The sequence below is a fragment of the Penicillium hordei genome, assembly GCF_028827395.1.
Source record: "Penicillium hordei strain IBT 12815 chromosome Unknown utg000004l_segment0_segment0, whole genome shotgun sequence".
Classification (NCBI taxonomy): domain Eukaryota; kingdom Fungi; phylum Ascomycota; class Eurotiomycetes; order Eurotiales; family Aspergillaceae; genus Penicillium; species Penicillium hordei.
In genome coordinates this window covers 1747351-1767688 of record NW_026623145.1, presented here as the reverse complement: position 1 = coordinate 1767688, position 20338 = coordinate 1747351, and the positions used below count along the sequence as shown (strand labels likewise).

General features: G+C 36.4%; 4 protein-coding genes across 4 annotated transcripts; 2 read left to right on the top strand and 2 right to left on the bottom strand.

Moving 5' to 3' along the window:
• Positions 1-15862: 15862 nt before the first annotated feature.
• N7537_007914 (uncharacterized protein) lies at positions 15863-16234 on the top strand (the record flags this gene model as incomplete). Its single annotated transcript, XM_056898969.1, has 2 exons — positions 15863-16045; positions 16145-16234. 2 exons carry the CDS (start codon positions 15863-15865, stop codon positions 16232-16234), a joined length of 273 nt encoding a protein of 90 aa, XP_056751045.1.
• A 60-nt stretch (positions 16235-16294) lies between these two features.
• On the top strand, positions 16295-17013 carry N7537_007913 (uncharacterized protein; the record flags this gene model as incomplete). Its single annotated transcript, XM_056898968.1, has 4 exons — positions 16295-16361; positions 16456-16487; positions 16540-16604; positions 16728-17013. 4 exons carry the CDS (start codon positions 16295-16297, stop codon positions 17011-17013), a joined length of 450 nt encoding a protein of 149 aa, XP_056751044.1.
• A 568-nt stretch (positions 17014-17581) lies between these two features.
• N7537_007912 (ankyrin repeat domain-containing protein) lies at positions 17582-18185 on the bottom strand (the record flags this gene model as incomplete). Its single annotated transcript, XM_056898967.1, has 2 exons — positions 17582-18037; positions 18150-18185. 2 exons carry the CDS (start codon positions 18183-18185, stop codon positions 17582-17584), a joined length of 492 nt encoding a protein of 163 aa, XP_056751043.1.
• A 274-nt stretch (positions 18186-18459) lies between these two features.
• Positions 18460-19211, bottom strand: N7537_007911 (uncharacterized protein; the record flags this gene model as incomplete). The annotated part of the gene is made up of 3 exons (XM_056898966.1): positions 18460-18754; positions 18813-19057; positions 19107-19211. Coding segments are annotated over 3 exons (645 nt in total), but the record flags the coding sequence as incomplete, so codon positions are not given.
• Positions 19212-20338: the final 1127 nt, after the last annotated feature.

Genomic DNA, 20338 nt, shown 5'->3' with positions numbered 1-20338 from the left:
TCGGGGAGTAGGAAACGAAGGATATATAAGGATACTCCCTTATATACTTAGTTTAGTTCTTCGTCTTTAATTATATATTATTACTTATATTTACCTTTTAGATTACTATGACTCTTTACTTAATTATAACTTAATAATACTTACGAGTAGACTAATACCCTAGTATAGATCTACTCGGCGCTCTACCTAGTATTAGTTCCTTAATCGTTTAAAAGGACTTAGGCTATAGTAAGGCCCGGCGCGGTATTAGCTTAGTTACGATCCGATTATTAACGTTAGACTATTCGAGGAGTATTAAGGCAAGTATACCCTAAACCCATCTAACCTAACTATAACTAGTTAGCTAGTGCGTAACAACTAGAAGGCTAATAATTACTAGTATTATTTACGGTTATTAAAGAGATACGGTAACATAAAATAATTATACTATTAATATATTACCTACTATACCTTTTATATATCTATAATATTACTATAATATACTTTACTTTTAGTACTAGTAATCCTTAACCTATCGGGTAAATAAATTTATTAATTAGTTAACGTAAAAAGTTTCGGGCGGTACCCGGGTATTAGAAAATATATATTATTTAGGGCGGAAGATATTATATAGCTAATATTTAATAAATACCTTACTTCTTTTACTATACTATTTTTTTTTAGCTATTCTTTAAACCCTTAACGGAAAGTTATTATATTTATATATATAACCGGGTATAATAATAGTATTAAGACGTTAGAGAGAGGTAATAAAATATATACCTTATAATTAAGAGACTAAAACCCGATCTACTAGTCTAAGGAGATAGTATTATCGATTAGTTTATAGATATAACTATAGTTAATAGAAAGAAGGGGCGATAAATTAACGGGTAAAAAAAAAATTAAAAGTATTATATTAATATATATAATAAAACGGTTAGGAGTTAACCGAAAAATTAGTAGCCTACTATAAGTTAAAAGGTTAACTAACGGGTAAGAGAAGATTTATAGCTAGTAATTAAATAAATAATTATTATAGAAATCTAGCTATAAAAAGAATAAAAAACTAATTAATTTATTTATCTTTTTAATAAATATAGTAAAAGAAGTAAGGTATTTATTATATATAATTAGCTAGGGAATATACTCTACTCTATTAAGCAAATTTCCTAATACCTAGGCACCCCCTAGGTCTAGTATAAGAATTATTTTATCCTACTAACCTAGAAAAAATCCTCTATAGTATACCCGCTTTTATACTAGATTCTATAGGTATTAAATCTAACCTAGTTATTATCTATATATTACGGAAGGGGGCTAAGATTTAAGGTAGATAGTGCCGCTTCGCTAGTTAATAATATTCGATAATTAACCCTTCTTTCTGTTACTACTCTTATTACCCGCGTTCTAAAATTTAAAATTAGTTATAGCTATATATTATAAACCGGCTTATTCTAACGTTATAGAGTAAGCTATCTTACGTTACCTAAAGAGAATGGCTTAAGTTTAATAAGTCTATTATATACTCTCTATTCGTCGCTAGAAATCTCTAGACGATATTATCTCTCCTAGGAACTACCGAGTCCTAGGAGCCTAATATAAGCTCCTAGGAAACGAATAAGTGTTCCTAGGAACGCTATAGGTAACCCTAGGAGCCGCTAGGCCCCCGGGAACTTAGAATTAGGCCCTAGGAGCGAAGGGCTAGTAAATAACTACTTAGAATCTCTAAGATAGTATCCTATATACTAGGACGCTTATTCCTAGGATCTATAGTATGGTTCCTAGGCACGCTCCCTAAAGATCTAGAAATAGTATCTCCTGACCTATATAGTTCGCTGTCTAAACTAGACATATATCGAGTGACCCGAAGCTAACTATATAATAAATCTGTGGAATTATATCTAGGTAGGTCCTAGGCCTAGAGATATGCGTCTATGGTTAGGGAGCTACGACCGCAAGGCCTTAGTTCTGGGCCCCGTGATCTAGAACAGTTGACTCATGGTCAATTACTTTGAATTTCGCTTGGATCTAGCAGCTGGGCTATAAGATAATCCGACGTAGCCGATTTAGAGTGCCGGTGGAAGCCCCTTTGAATAACAAACCAGATGCTAACTTCCTAGTATCCGCATCGTATGACGTACGAGATCGTTTGAGAGAATTAGTTCGTAAGCACCTCGAACAGAGAGTAAGGTTATATGAAACGGAGTTTCAGCCGTAACGAGAAGGGACCAACCTAAGATGTGGGGAGATGAGCGGGTAGGCCCAGCGAATGAACCGATTGACCACAGGTTGATTCACCGCCCTCCAGAAAACAAACAGCCCCGTTCAACTATTGCACTTCACCGTCATAGTAAACCCGTTTAATTCATCAATATGTTTCCCGGTCCAAGGAACAGTATATACACTATGTTTCTATAATCAGCTCCTATTTACTCTAGTTACGGCATACCTCCCGATTTCTAAACAAAGTGTACAACATTTCCTGACCGGCGTCTGTTTCAACCCTGGTTCACCTTACGGTTTCTTAGAGAGCGTATATGTCGAATACCAAGTCCGAATACATGGTAGAAACCAGGTAATATACCGGAAACATCATGTGACATTGGGTACTAGGCATACCATACAAAAGTGCATATTACAGTTAGTCATCATTGTCCGTACAGATTGTTGAAATAGCGGGTTTTGTCATTTTAGTTAGTTAGAGTTGTCAATATTAGTCATTTATACCATACATTATTCGTACACTAGCTTTCCGTTAGTTATAAGCCCGGAATCGTTCTATTGAACCTAGCTATCGTCGAATTAAGGTCAAAGTAATATTATATCGTTACCCCCGTCGCCGAAGCTAACCCCTAAACTAACCCCTAAATTAAGAATCGGAAGCCTATCTATAAAGGACAACGAATATAGCTAAATACCTCTCTACGGGTATATCCTCTCGCGTTATACTAAAGGATATAACGATATAGGATATATAGCTAGCTAATATTAAATCGATTATAGTACAATTCGACGTATAGAAGCTATATAATCCTAGTAATAATAAGAGACTAGAGCTACTAGTAGTACCTAAGAAAGTTATCTTAATTATAGAAGTATAAATATAGTATAAAGACTAATAGATCGATATATATAAGATACTATAAATAGAATAGGCTAATAATAATATAGCCTATACCTAGTAGAAGAAAGGACTAAACGTAATAGTAATAGCTATTCGGAATAGCGTCTATACTAACTACTAACCGTTTATTATCGACTTTAAGATACTATATAACCTCCTCCGTAACCTCCGATAACGGTTCGCCGCCGAGTATAATCTAATAAATATAGCTAGGCTTCGTTAGCTTTAGCGTACCCTAGATCGAGGATTAGATCGGAATACCGATATCGATAAGTAGTTATTAAACTAGGAGACCGTATAAGTAAGGTATAAAAGAGCGAAAATACCGAAAGTAGATAATACTCTAACTTAGTTCCTAGATACTATCTTAGTAATATCCCCTAGGTTTTATAAAATATAGACCCTAAGACTATAAGATAAAATAGATAAGGTAAAGTTTACCGAGCTTCTTAACTAATATAGAGCTTACTAGAGAATTACCTATAGTAAGCTAGCTACTAACTAGAGAGGTATTTCTAGAGCTATATTCTTAATATAGTAAGGTTATAAAGAAGCTAAGCCTAAAACCTAGCTCTTTAATAAACCCTATCTATATAGCTAGAGTAATAGCCGGTATCTAGCTTAGAAATATTAGGATATATTCGATAAGAATAAGCCGCCTTTATATATAAGAAACTAAGGTACTAAGGATAGATAGGAGAAAGCTATAAAAGCTAACCCCGCCTAGAAAGCCTAGGTTAATAAGAAACGTCAAAAGATAAAAGCAATAGAGTAAGCGAATACCGCTTTTAAAAATTAAGGTTATAGCTTCTTCTCCTCTAAACCTATACCCTAAGCTAGTCTAGCAGCTAGTCTAGTAGCTAGTAAGACAATAGCTAGCAAAATAGTACCTAGTAAGATAGTAGCTAGTAAAATAGCACCTAGTACAGTATAGGCTACTATACTACCGGCTAGTAAGTATATTAACGTCTCTACTACCGTTATATCTACCTAAAACTAGACCTAAATCGATAATATATAGCCCGTACGAAAGCGCTAGGTAGTCGATACTAGAGTATAAATATATATATATAATAATCGAGAGTTATTTATGACTTTCGAGGACGTATAAAGCAACGTATAGATAAGAGATATAGAGACGAAAATCGATAAGATAGGCACTATAATTATCTATAGTATTAGTCCTAATAGTAGAAAGGTAGTAAGGATAGAGTTATATAACGTTAGATACTCTCCTAATTTCTATACTAATCTAATATCCTATAGGTTAATAATAAAAGGAGGTCTTATAATAAACTTTAGAAGGGACTATATTAAGTCTAAAGATAGATAACCGATTTTTAAAGTCTATTAGGATATAAAGCTATCCTAGTTAACCCTACCGAAGGATCTTTAGTATCCTAAACTCGAACCTAAGGACTTAGTATTTATAACTAAGGCTAAGAAGTTAGCTTAAGAACTAAGAGCAGAAGTATCGATTTAAACCTAGTATAGACGCCTAGGCTATTAAAAGATACTCTACAAGTCAGGGTAGGTGCCTATCAATCAGGTAGGAGAAGGTAACAAGATAGGTGGTTCCCCGAAGTCAAAGACTGTTTCTTGAAGAGCCGTCAGGCTTCCTCCATATAGTCCAATTTATATACAGTCTCCCTATATTAATAGCGGGAGGAAAATATAACACGTAGAGCGGGGTCTCGTTCCCGCGGGGAACCCTTCTCGGAAGGGTATAGAAATATAGGCGATCCCCCTCCTATAGGCCTAAGGCACCAATCTAGGAATAGCCTTACGTCTAATTATATTATAACAAATCATCCCTCCTTTAAGAATCGCGTGCCCTTACGCGGGGTGATAGGTAATTAGGAGGAAGTATATAATAGGGTAAACGATATAAAATAGGTAGGAGCGTAAGGTAGGCAAATAAAGTAAGATCTCGCCTACGAGAATAGGGGACGCGTCCCTTTGTTATAATCCTATAGCCTCTCTTCGTTTTACTTCTACTCTTCGTATCTTACTTCCCTCCCTTTCCCTTTATTAGAATCGTCGTTTCGTTAGCTCTTCTTCGGTTTCGAGGTACCGGAAATATCACAATACCTCGACGAAACCCTATATATAATACCCGCCCTCTTTTAGAGGCCCTAGTTCGTATTAGGATCCTTTAGTATATATACTACCTACATATTATAATCGCCGAGTAGAAGGAGGACTAGACTCGCCCTTTTAAGATTAACTATATAATAGACGCTAAGGCTTCTATCGCGTATAAGTAGTATTCTAGCCGCGTTTCGATATATATTCCTATAGGTTTCGCTAAGTTTTATATATAGAGATAGCGGCTAACAATTCTTAGGCCGCGACTATAGTACTCGGCGACTATTAGGATCTAAGTAACGTACTAGCGTAAGCCTATAAGGTATTCTAGCTAGACTAGGTTAATATTAATAGTACTAAGGAGGATAATAGCGAGCTAGAATAGCCGTTTTCTATAGAGACCTATTAAGTAGTCGCCGAGAAGATAATAGAGCTCTATAAGTCCTTCGACGCCTCGGAGTAGGCTTACTATAAAGAGTATAGGTTAACTAATAATAAGGCCTAGGTTAAGGTATATAATAAAGTGGTTTTAAGTAAGGTTTTCGGCGTTCTCTAACTATAGTTTCGGTAGTAAACCTAAGCCGACTATAATATATTTCTAGTAGGCTATCGATTCGCGCTCCTTCCTATCGCCGCCCTTAATTTCTTTAATACCTAGGAGTAAAGAGTAGCCTATTTTTCGAAGGGACTTATACGTCTTTTACCTAGAGATAAGGGATACATTCTATAGACCCTAGCGAAGCGGGTATTTTACGAAGGTATTTCGGCGGAGGTTCGCGAGGCTTAAGATACCCTAGACTCTAATATAGATAATAATACTTCTATTAGAGGTAATAAGATAAAGGAGCGGACTATAATAGATTTCTCTATTCCTTTAGAGGAGATTTAAGAGTAGGCCTAGTTATATTTTTAGATACTTTTATTATACTATTATTTCGGCGTCTCCTTTTCTACTTATTAGCTAGGTTTCCTTTATCTTTTAAGGTAGTTTCGCTATCCCTTTATAATAACTAAGGGTTTTTTCTTCTTTTTCCGCTTCTAATAAAAGTATATTATTTTAGTTATATTTTCTATATCTCCTTAGGGAACCTATTAGTTATATTCTAAAGGCTATCTTTTTTATTTAATAAAAAAGTATTTTTCGTCCTTAATTTATTTTTTATTATATACTTCTTCGACCTTATATTCCTCTTTATCTTTTAAATCGGGTATTAGTAGGGATTCGCTACCCTTTCCGGGTAGTTTTCTCTATAGTTCGAGGAGAGTTATATAGAAGATATTATAAATTCGATTATATTATTAAGATAAGCTTAGGTAATAAGCTTATTTTCCGATAGTCTATAAGATACGAAAAGGGCCGATAAAGCGAGGTACTAATTTTCTACTCCCTTTTAATCTAAGGTTTTTTATTAATAAGCTAATAAGATCTCTCTTTTTAAATTATATTAAAGTATAGTCCTTATTATAATATTTTACTATAGTTTCGTTTACCTTTCGCTAGTATTCTTATAGTTTCTAGCGGAGGTTTTCTAATTTCTTAACTTATATAGATACCGCTAGGACCTCTCTATAGAGAGTTTCGCCTTCGAAACGTTACTAGAAGTTAGGTAAGTATCCTAGTAGGGCTTAAAATAGAGATATACTAGTTATTACGTTAATAGCGTTATTATATATAAATTCGGTAGATCTTAGTAAAGAAGCCTATAAGACTTACTTATCGTCTATAAAATACCGGAGGTAATATTTAAGGGTTTAGTTTATATATTCCGTTTACCTATCGGTTTATAGGTAAAATACTATCGAAAGCCTAAAGCGTATTTATAATAGGTAGTATAATTTTAACTAGAACTTACTTATAAATAATAATCTATAGTCGGATACGATACCCTTAAGGGGTCCGAAGCGTAGTTTAACGTAGTTATAGAATAGTTCGGCGAAGTCTCTAGTAGTAATTATTAATAAAATAGGGAGGAATAGTAACTATTTTATAAATCTATTAATAATAACGAGAATCGCGTCGACTAATCTATCCTCGAATATTACTAGTAGTAGGCCTATTATAAAATCTATCGAAATTTCCGTAAAGGATTATAAAGAGATTAGTAATAGTTAGAGTTCCCTATATAGCTTATATATTCTTACTATAACGCCTTAGTAGATCTAACAATTCCTTACGTATTCGGTAACGTCTAGGTAGAGGTTCGGCTAGTAGTATTTCCTTTTTATTAGCTTAAGTATTCTTATATACCTAAAATAGCCGGCTAGGGGGTTATTATAGTAAATATTTAATAGTTTAGTTCTTAAATTACTCTTTATAGGGATATAAATACGTTTCTTAAATTATAAAAGGCCCTTAGGCCTAATACTCTAGCCCTTTAACCCTAGAGTCGACGACTTTATAGCGGTCTTTCGGCGCTAAGTCTCTAGGTCTTCGCCCTAAAATTATTTAATAAGCTCTTTAAAGTCTATACCTACCTTAGTAAGATATACCTACTCGGAGGCGTAAGCTAGCCCGACCTACGCGTTAGGGAGATAGCGTATACGCCCGAGCTCCCCTCTAATCGATTATACTAATCGATTCGTCCCTATCTTTATTCTCTTCGAAGTATAGGATATTTAAGGTAAGCGTACTTATAGTTAGCGATTAGACTATAATAGAACGGTAATTAGTTATCTATAATTCGCTAGCTATTTAGCGGCTTAATAGCGAGATTAGGTTAACCTTATAATTACTCAGTAGCTAACGCTAAGAGGGTCTATCTATAGGATTACTCTTCCTAGCGCGATATCTTATTATAAAATTAAACGGAGTAAGAGCTAAATACTACTATACTTACCTACTATTAAGCTTTAGCTATTTTATAAAAGCCTAAAGGTTCGAATAATCCGAAAATACTTTAATTAGGTAAGTACTCCCTTTAAAGTAGTATCGCTAGTATTTAAATAAGTATATAATAGCGAATAGCTCCTAATCCGGTATTCTATAGAGGGTCTCCGCCCTACTAAACTTCCGCGACTAGAAAGCTACTAGGTACTATATCCCGTTCTCGTTCGGTTAGGAGAGAATCCTAGCTATAATACTATCCGATATATCTATTTCTAGCTAAATCGGCCCTAATAGGTCGAAGTATCGGAGGAGAGGCGCTAACTAAAAGGCGGCGATTAGGCGGCGAAAGGCTACCTTCTCGCTAAGTATTAGGTTAACCTAGCCTAGCTTTCGCCTATTTTTACTATCTTTTAATAAGACTATAAGCGGTAATATAATTCGGGAGTAATCCCTAATAAACCTATAATAGAAATTATAAAATCCTAGGAATATCTAGATATCCTAGTAGGACTTAAGAATCTCCTATAAAACGATATCGGTAACCCAGCGAGGGTCTATCGAAACGCCCCTTAGGGATATAATAAACCCTAAGAAGTCGACTTAGTCTTAATAGAAGGCGTACTTACTAAGCTTAGCGTAGAGGCCTACTTTCTATAGTCGTTTTATTATCTAGTAGAGGTAATTTATATATAATTCCCGGTCTAGGGAGAATATAAGGATATTATTAAGGTACGCTACCGAAAAGGTATCGAGAACGTTATAAAGCGCTATATAAATATAGTTTTAAATAGTTACCGGAGCGTTTATAAGACTAAAGGGTATAACTATATATTTATAATATCTATAATAGGTTCGGAATATAGTTTTCTACTTATCGCCTTCTTTAATACGGATTCGGTAGTAGGCGTCTTAAATATCGATCTTATTAAAGACCTTAGAGCTAGAAAGCCGGTTTAAAATCTCCGAAATAAGAGGTAATAGATACCGATTTTTTACCGAAACCTTATTAAGTCCCCGGTAGTCGATATAGAGCTATAGGCTCCTATCGGACTTCGATATAAATAAGATAGGGGCCCCGGTAAGGCTCTTAGATTCGTAGATTCGACTATTCTAGAGATTTTCGTTAAGGTATTTTCGTAGCTCTATAAGCTCCTTTTATAATAGGGGGTATATAGGACCGAACGGAACCCTTACCCCTAGAGTTAGATCGATAGTATAGTCGTACTTATTCGAGGAAGGTAAGGTTTTCGAGTTTTAGGATAAAAAGAAGTCTTAGAACTATACTAATTCGGTAGGTAATTAGTAGTATTCTAGCGATACTTCGGTAGTATTATAATTAATAAGTAGCTATACTTCTTCGGGTAGTTTAATTATAGCGAAGACGTACGTAAAGTTACGGATTTCTTTAGTAAAGCGGGCTAGAGATAGTATTTCGATAGAAGGTATCCTAAACTACTAGAGGCTACTTCGTCCTACGATATAGATATTAAGGTCGTAAATTATTATTATAGAGAGAAGGATAGGGCTTCCGGAGAGTTAGGGGTCTTAATCGATTACTATATAGGTATAGGTAAATCGACGGATAGTACCCCTTAAATCGGTAGCTTTTAGTAGGATAATCTATACCCTATAAGTCGGTATTATCCTTTAGTTAATAGCGTAAAGGAGAGATATAGTAAGTTTCGCTTAGTTAAGTTTATACCTCTTAATAAATTAGAAGCTTATAAGGTTAACTTTAGCTCTACTATTAAGATCCGCGTAGGTTTCGAGGTCGTTCTAGGCGGTAATCGGAAGGTAAAGCCGAGTTCTAGTTCCTACTATAGAAAAAGATAGAGGTATAAGAGTTACTCCGTCTCGCTATCGTTTCCCTATAGGGCTAATTATACTATTATAGTTATTTAGCCCTTAGAAGGGGTTAGATATTTATTAGAGTAGTACTTTTCGCTCCTATAATTAAAGTATTAGTTACGTTTCCTATTATCCCCGATAGGGTTTAAGCGCCTATCCGATAGTATATCTTTATCTTCCTTAGATTTTAATTTTCCTATAAATCGGGGCTTTTAGGAATTTCGATCGGAGTTTCTTTTCTATAATATATTCTCGATAGTTTCGGTACGTTTTTATTTACGATTCGACTCCGATTTCTTAAGGTCCTAAAAGTAATATATAATATTAATTATATCTTCCTAGGTTTTAGGGAGTTTAATAATATAGCGGCGGATTTCGTCTTAGAGGTTATATAAGAGTTTTATAAAGAAGGAAAGAGCCCTCTCTTTTTCTACTATTCTTAGGAAATAATATTCTAAGGTATTAAGACGTATATAGAATTCTCGAAGGTCCTCGTCTCTCTATTAGCGGGCCTTCTCGAGTAAGCCTATTACCTCGGATTCTAAGGTAGCCGCGTTCTTAATAAGGGTTAAGGTCTAGTCCTTAAAATAGGGCTAGTCTTCCTTAAGGTTTCGTAGTAGAACCGGTATCTTTTTATTAACGTATCTATACTATCTCTACCTATAAGTTATATCTATATTACTAAGTACTCTAAGAATCTAGGTCTAATCGTTATAGTAGCGCCTTAGCGCTCCCTTAAATTATTATTATAGGTCTAAGAGCTATTCTTAGCGTTATTATAGGGTATAGTTAAAGGTAAATATAGATATACTCTTAAGTTTAATTTCTTAGTCCTTACTAGAGGTATTATAGATATCTTAATAGGGGCTTATCGGGGGTTCGTTTAGGGTTCGGCCTATAAGCTAAGATCTAAGAGTCTTAACCTAATCCTAGAGGTCCTTAAGTCTCTATAGCTTCTCTATAGTAGCTTAAGTCGCTACGAGATTCGTATTAAGGTCGGTAATTAGTTCGACCGGGTTAGCCTAGGAAATAGCTTTAGTAGGGGGTATTTCCCTAGTAGTTCGGGGAGGGTTCGGTGTCTCCTTTATAGCGGGAGTAGAGCGAGTTCTTAGTACTATTCTCCTAGGTAATTAAAGAAGAAGAAATAGAATTGTTAAAAGATACTCTATAAGTTAGGGTAGGTACCTATTAATTAGGTAGGAGAAGGTAATAAGATAGGTAGTTCCCTAAAGTCAAAGACTATTTCTTAAAGAGCCGTTAGGCTTCCTCTATATAGTCCAATTTATATATAGTCTCCCTATATTAATAGCGGGAGGAAAATATGATACGTAGAGCGGGGTCTCGTTCCCGCGGGGAACCCTTCTCGGAAGGGTATAGAAATATGGGCGATCCCCCTCCTATAGGCCTAAGGCACCAATCTGGGAATGGCCTTACGTCTGATTATATCATAACATAGGCTATATCGGCTAGTAGCGTATTACTAAGCTAGTAGAGATAACGGAAGGTATTACTATTAAAAGCAACCCTAGTATAGAGTAGGTATATAAAGCTTATTAATTAGTAGATATACCGAGATAGATCTCTCGCCGGAAGATAGGCTAAGTATATAGTATATTTAGAAGGGTCTATTTCGACCTAGTATAGAATTAGCCGGCCTATAATAGATATATCTAGTTAACTTACTTCTATCTAGATAGTATTAAATACTACTTTATATTTACCTATACTAAGAAAAATAACTACTAGATAGCTATTAGGAAGTTCCTAGTACTAGTTAAGAACTAGTTAAAACTAGAAATTAGAGTAGTCTACTATAATAATAAGCGGAGCGCTAGTAATAAGGTTAAATTAATAATAGAGATAGAGAGATATACTATTAAGTATTTATTACCTAGCTTACTAGAAATAAATAGGCTAGCCGAGAGATCTAAGGGGATAGTAATACGAACTACTAGAGCGTTAATTAATAATATAGAGCTACCCTATACTCTATAGCTAGAAGTAATATATATAGCGATATATATCCTAAATAGGACCCCTACTAAGGTTATTAAACCTAGTAAAACTAGTAGCTAATAGATTATACCTTAGAAGGAATTGATAAAATATACTATACTAGATAGGATCTAATATTAGATAATCAACCTATTAAATATAGGGTTATATAGGTACTTAACGTACTCGAGAATTATTAAAAGGACCTAATTAGATAAGATATTACCTAAAGTAGAGATAGGATATCTCGTTAGGTATATCTCTAAGAACCTATACAAAGTATAGTTCCCTTATAAGGGACGTACTAGCGGTATAGGGAGGGTAGATATCGTTCGAGATACTATATTCGACGAGATAAGACGGTATTCGAAATCGAGACCCCTACCTAAGCAAGAGAATACAATTAATACTATAATAGATAGACTAGGTATATAGCTAGCTATACTTACTATAGAAGAAGTATAGGTTAAGCTTAGTATACAGATATAAATACCTAGATCGATAGTAAGGATAGCTCTAGATAATAAAACTAAGCTTACCGAGCTAGGCTAGATAGCTACCGATATAGCTATTAATATACCTAATAATATAGCTAATATAGATATCGATAAAACTAATAAAATATATAATAAAATAGCTAGCTAAGTAGCTAGAGAGATAGTTACTAAAGAGAGAACCCTAGTATATATAGATATTAAGCTAGCAACTAGCTTACCTACCCTATTGTCTATTACTAGACTAAGGGAGCAAATATTAATATAGATAGGACTAAGGGACTAGATAGGACTATAGGTCTAGATAGGACCGAGGGAGTATATAGATTATCTACCTAGTAGCTTTCCAACCTCCCTACCACTAAGATCATTATTAGTATCCTCCCTACTACCAGTATTATCTAGAATAGTATCAATATCTCTAAATCTATCGAATCTATCGAATCCATCGAATCTATCGGATCTAGTACCCCGAGAAACTATCCTATCGTCGCTAGATCCGATTTCCGTAATACCGTCGATCGAAACTAGGGGGGAGGAGATAGATAAAGAGACTAAGATAGAGCGTTAACTATAGTAAGAAATAGCGTACTCGCCGATACTAGAACTAGTACTAAAAGATATAGTAGGTAATATCGATATATCAAATATTATTACCGGCACTAGATCTAGGAAACTAAGGTTAGATCTAGATTATACTATATACCTATCTCTTAACGAATAGATAGAGCTACTAAGCTTACTATATATATTTACTATAGGTATAAATAAGCGGTTCGATACTAAGCTATATCGGGATAACCTACTACCGCCGCTAAAGACCTAGAATCAATTAAAGACCTATTAATTCGCCGAGTAGTTTAAAATAGCGGCTATATTCGAGGTTAAGATATTAAGGAAAAAGGAGACGTTCTCCTAGATTCTAATTCCGAATAAGCGAGGTATATAGGTACTACTACTAAAGTAGGTATTTATATATAAATTCGATACTAATAGTATACTAGAGAAGTTTAAAGTAAGAATCTATATTTATAGAGATCTTTAATAGTTATCTATAAAGGAAAAGAGAGCCGTAATACTAGCTATTAAGATAGCGAGGGCTATCTTTATATTAGTAGCTATATTTAATCTAGATATAATATAGAGAGATATAGTTACTATATTTCTAAACTTAGTACTATAAAATAAGGTATATATAAAGTACCCTCTAGGATTCGAAGTATTAAATTAATACTAGCTACTCTATAAAGCGCTATATAGATTACGTATATTACTAAGACTATAGTAGTAAGAAGTAACTAGGGTACTAGTAAAACTAGGCCTTATCCTAGTACCGAAAGATCTATATATCTTTATTACTACCGGTATTATTATCTTCTTTTATATCGACGATATTATTATAGTAAATTATCCCGACTATATAGAGTAAATAGCTTAGCTAGATCGAGAGATTAAGAAGTAATAGGAATTATATAAACTAGATATAAGCTAGTTCTTAAATATACGAATTCTTAGAGATAGGGAATAAAAGAAGCTTTAGTTATACTAGGATAGCTATATTAAAAGTATAGTAGCGAGGTATAATTTAATTACTATAAGGAAAGTAGGATCTCTACTAGCTATCGATCAATTAATTCTATACGATAGAGTAGCGTTACCGAGTTAGATTTATAGTTTCTAGGCTAAAGTAGGATCTACTTAATATACTACTACTATTACCTAGCTAGATACTATAAAAGCTATCGCTAAACTAGCTAAGTTCCTTACTAACCCCGGTCCTAAGTATATTAATACTATTAACCGAGTTATATAATACCTATACGAAACTAGGTACTAGGCTATTAAGTATAGTACTAGAGAAAGAGATAGAGATTATCTAGATCGATAAAACAAAAACCTTAATTTAAATCCTAAACTAAGTCTCTAGCTAGCTATAAAATTAATTAAATTTATAAGCGATATATCGTTTAGAGATAATAAAGATAGGAAAAGCTCCGAGGGTTATATTTATAAGCTATATAGGGGCCCTATAGATTAGAAAGCAACTAAGTAGAAAACGGTAACTATATCGACTATAGAGGTAGAGCTACTAGCTCTAGCCGAGGTAGGTAAAACTATATAGTAGTAGCGTCGAGTCCTCTCTATATTAGGCTTCTAACCTAACTACCTACTATCTATTATATATAACAACTAGCAAACCGTCGATTTATTAATAAAGGAAGGGGCGGCGATATATACGAAGCTCCGATATATTAATATTAATCGTTACTAGATAAGATAGGAGGTTAGCGAGGGTCGAGTCAATATTAACTAGGTTCTAACTACGGCTATACTAGTAGATAGCCTTACAAAAGCGCTTCCGAGATAGAAGTAGTATCTCTTTAGAGAGCTAATTAGGATAAGAGAGATCAGTCATCTAATCCGAGAAATAGAGACTACTTAAAGAGAGTGTAGAAATTAATAGAATTAAAGCCATTAGAAGGCTTAGAAATAAAGGAATTGACAGCTCTTAAAGCTAGGAAAATATAGGCTTTAAGAACTAGGGGGTATATCGAATACTAAGTCCGAATATATAGTAGAAACTAGGTAATATACCGGAAACATCATATAACATTAGGTACCAGGCATACCATACAAAAGTGCATATTACAGTTAGTCATCATTGTCCGTACAGATTGTTGAAATAGCGGGTTTTGTCATTTTAGTTAGTTAGAGTTGTCAACATTGGTCATTTATACCATACATTGTTCGTACACCAGCTTTCCGTCAGTATATTCCGTTTTAACCATAACCATGATATTACCTTAACGAGGATTTTCATTAGGGCATAGCGACTAGCAAAACATGCTTTAACGGTGTGTCTTCTTGGCTAGTTAGGAAAACCGTGGCCATAAGGATAACCGTGGTCAACTGATTAACTGCCGTTTGGTTGCGATACCTAAAAGATATCGTAACCAAACGGCATATAGTTGTTACCTTTTAAGATGCGCCTTTTGGGGGCGCTTAAAACCCCTATATGCCCTTTTTTTTTTTTTCTCTCCATTCGCTTTCTTTATATATCCAGCTATCTCGAATTTAGTAAACGTTCGTCTTCACTCTTTAGTTGACTGAACACGAGGTAATTCTTCTACTATCTAGACATCGCCCGTTACGAGAAGTTGACTATTGATTTTTTATTATCGCCGACTAGTATATGAATGATAGTATTGTTTAACCTAGACATTTTAGTCTCTCACGGCGCGCCCTAGACCCGATATTTCTGATGATAACCCTATTGATTGGGATGACTGGCTTACTTCAGAGGCACTCCAGAATGAAAAATATCTAGCTACCTCACAATACAGCTTTATTAACACAGAGGACTATACTAAGCGCCAGCATTTACTAAAACATATCACTTAGCTTCATTTACAACGGCTAGAAGTCTCACTACTATCAGATGGAACTTTATAGTTAACGTAGCCTATAGACAATAACAAAGAGATAATAATAACATATCTCCGAATGTCAACTCTAGGCGCATATACCTCTATAGAATATGAAAACATAGAAATCCAACCCCTCGTAAGCAACGAAAAAGGGCAACCTAAGTATCTAAAGCCTAGTGATGATTATTCTAGTACTTTCGGTATTAAGAATCACAACCACAGAAGAGTCCTTACTTCACCAGATTTCAAGTCTCTAGAAGTATAAGAGATCGAAAAAGGAACCTTTCACAATTATAAGCATATCGATAACCGGACCCAGGCAGCTGAGCACATTGACTACATTCAAATAATCTATTAGATTGTAACTAGCGAGACAATAAGCGAAAAACACGCCCGAGACATCGAAGACTACGGTGATAGTTTGATCATAATTATGCGATCCGGCTAGATTGCCGCGTTAAAGTCTCTTTTAGTCAACTATCACCTATATACCTTACCTAGTGTTAATATGTTTGACTTGAATTCGTCTCTAACGGTATACGTGGCATATCTAAGGTACCTAAACTCGGTCACTGGTTTAGTTTCGAAATCAGATGATATAAATCGCCGCCTTACGCAGATTTGGATCTATATTCATTTCGAAAATCATACTAATAATTTAAAGGAAAGTGAGAAAAACGGTTATCCGCTTAACCGAAAAGGTTAGGTAATCCCTACAATAGCTAGAGATTCTATCTTACAGCCTTTTTATAGGAGCCAATTCGTTCCGTAAAAAGCAGATCGCGACTTTTTAAGCGATCAATACCGCTAAGGCGAGCGTTAGTAGAAAGTTGCTACTTGCGTAGGGCTTGGTATGATCCTACTAGCCAGTGAAGACATAGCAAATCAAATATATACTCATTCATACTCTATAGAATAGCTATTTGCTAACTTATAAACAGAGGCAGAAGAACAGCTTTTCAGAATAAAATGATAGACACGTTAGCCATTTATATTCTCAATCGTTACCCAGCTCTAACCTATTTTTATCGATCGTTTGAGCCTATGGCAGTAGGCCTCATGCTTAGAGGTGATAATATCGTTTCCCGGGACAAACTAAACATTGTCCTAGAGGCGCTCGTGGAGGATGAAGCAAACCCATACACGCTAGAAAGATGGGTGGTTCCCAACCTCAAATCTCTTTCTAGACTTGCCGCTTCCCACCTAATCTTTCGCCAGAGATTCTAAGGCTATAGTCGGTTCCAGCTTCCAGCAGGTGTTGAGTCAAATATCTTATCTCCACGATGCCATCACCTTTCTCTGGCTCTTAGACCGTAGGGAACCATTCCCCAGAGGGTGGGCCTTTTCCGAGCTACGAGCTCTCAATCTAGATGTGTCCCCCCAACCACCCCCGGGATATCCGACGCCGGACGCAGTAGCCAGAATCTTCAGGCTCCGGCGTTCAGCGAATGGCTATCAGGGTATGCTCGAAATAGGCCATCCCATCTTAGCTGTAGGGGTGAACCAGATCGATGATTCCAGTATGCAGAGGAACGTATATTCCTTGGACAGGACGAAGGCTGTTGTACATTGACCCAATTCCGCAGGTCGATCTCAACCAAATACCTTACCACTGCTCCAAGACCCCGAGTGAGAAAAAGATAAGGTCTATGACAAGGATACCCCAAGTTGTATCCACTACATTGTAGAATAGCGGGTGGAACGCAAGATGCAGTGCTTTGAGTAAATCTTGGTCTCAGAAGTGCCACAAGCGAAAAATTTGACATGCCGCGAGTTTATTTTCGTAAAAGTCATTCTAACATGCTCGAAAGGAGAAGTCACGATCCCAATCCAAGGAATTCGCCGATATTGCGAGTGAAAGCGCACCATGTACACGAAGCAAACCAGAACTCTCGATATGCCCCGCCCTCAAGGCAGCTTGTAATGCACTCCCAAAACGCCCGTTTTGAATGTTGACCGAGGCACCAGAATCAAGCAATAGTTTCACTATCTTCCACTTTCCATTAGAAGAAGCTGTTTGCAGAGCTGTTCCAAAATTTCCACCTTCAGTGTCTACATCAGCACCGTATTGAAGCAATTTTTCACTTATCAAGAGATGTCCTCCGAAAGCGGCAGCCTCCAGCGCAAAACCATAGTGGCCACAATTGCAATTGACATTCGCGCCCTTTTCCAACAAAAGCGATACAATTGCTTCATGCCCCCACAATGAGGCTGCTTGCAAAGCTGTTCCATAGTTGCCACCTTGTCTGTTCTAGTCCAGAGGAATAATATTTAATCGCCATTCCAGAGGGCATACGTGAGGCTATATATACAGCATGGACTCCAAGTTTATTTCTAATCAACCTGCTTCTTCGTATAGTCACCTGGGGAATCAGTTCAGATGGTGCGGCTTTGTTCATGGTCTGCACTAGCCTCATATCACAACACGGTCTAATAATGTTGGTTGACTCCACAGTCCTGTTCTTTTCCCAGATGATCCCTTCCTCGGTATTCTAACTTAAATAGTCTCAAAATGGCAATCTTGGGCGATTCTGTGTCACATAATCGTCCTCTTCGATTTCATTGACGAAGCATTAGAAGAACTGCATCAAGTCAAAAGATTAGGCCCTTGCAAGGTCGTACAAACCAACCCTTGAATCCATATCAGAGCTTAGTTCTTGGCATCCCAATGTTTCAGTTATTGGATACAATTCCAGTAGTCTGCTCACCCTCCATACCTAAGGAGCTCTCGGGTAGCAACAGCTGGGACCCAACATCATCAGAGTACAAACCCCGAAGACTGTCAGTCGAGCCAAAGGGTCTTTCCTGTTCCGCCGCGCTTATGGTCACATCCTGGCTCTTGGTCATCGGAACATCCACATATTGGTCACAGGCTGGGCAAAGGGTGTAGTTGACGCGGCGGGCCCTGAGCATAGGCATAATGCATTTTTGGAATAAGCCTTGAGAAAAGGTGCGCAAATATAACAGACTAGGGGGATTAGTATATTTGAAAGACTAGGTGAAATTTGATTGCTGGACCGACTTACCCGAGGATGATACATGAGAGGTTGGAGTAAACCTGGGGAAGACCACGAGCAATCGTGTAGTCCCAGGGAGATTCCCATTCGCGAATCTGTTGAGTAGAAAGGAGGATCATTCCGGAGGTGTATACCCCAACCAGGAGCAATGCGACCAAGCCATCAATAGCGATTTCAAGGAGCGAACAAGATTGACTTCCAGAATTGCGATACCCGAAGAGCATGAATAGAGGTATAGTGCTAGAAACAGTGATCTTCGAATTGTTAGATGGTCTTCTATCATAGTAGGAGAGGAAGACTCACTACAATAAGCTGGATCCATGCTTGAGGGCCATCACGACTCGTAAAGACGGCGGCGAGAGCGCACGGCCACGAAACCACCGAGACAAGGACCTGTGTCTTGCGAGCTCTAGAGAGCGGGTGTTTGTTGGCGGAACATTTTCTTTGGCACATTTTCACTTTGACGTTTCTTTTCTGGGCTTTACAGTGTAAGAATCAAATATAAGGGTTGTGGAGATTCAGAAGCCAATGTCTTTGTTTATTAAGCAAGTGGTTTGACGGCCCGGCGATGCCAAGCCCGAAATTGGGGGAATCAACACTGCTGCCTTAAATAATTAGTCTGCCTGGAGGGATTTAGTCTGCTAACGTATTTCACAAGCGAGTGGCCCACACAAGCGAGTGGCCCACCCCATCCAAAACGCGTCATTTAATTCAACCCCTACTTCTTCAACTACCCACTATGCCACTAATTCGCTCTCAAAGCTCTAGAAATTCAATAGAGCAAGAGGGTAGGATCTTACTAGCTATCTAGGCTTTTAAGAATCAAGAAATTTCTTCAATTCGTGAAGTAGCGCGTCGTTTTAATATACCACGTATAACCCTTTGCTACCGAATTGATAGAATATAACACCGCGCGATTTCGCGCGCTAATTTATACAAACTGATAGAAATTAAAGAGGAATCTCTTAAGAAATAGATTCTCTCTATAGATTCTCGTAGAGGGCCCCCCTAGCCTACTATAGTACGAGAAATAGCGAATCTTCTACTTAAAAAGCGTAGGACTACCCTAGCTCTTTCGGTCGGCTAAAATTAGGTTATAAACTTTATTAAAAGACGTCCTCTCCTCTCCTCCCGATTCTCGAAACGGTATAACTATAAGCGTACGAAATATAAAGACCCTAAAATCATTAGGGAGTAGTTTAATCTAGTTTAAAAGACAATCCTTTAATTTAGAATCGACCCCGACGATATCTATAACTTTAACGAGACCGGTTTCGCTATAGGATTGACTATAATTATAAAGGTTATTACGAGGAGTAAATACTACGGCCGGAGGCCGGTTTTATAACCTAGAAATCGAGAGTAGGTAACTAGTATTAAGTATACGAATACTTCTAGCTAGGCCCTTCCTCTGTATATGATTTTTAAAGGTAAAGTCTTTATTAAATTATAGTTCGAAGGCCTCCCGAAGGATTAGCGTTTTAAAGTTAGTCCTAATAGCTAGACTTCTAATGAAATTAGCCTTCGCTAGCTTA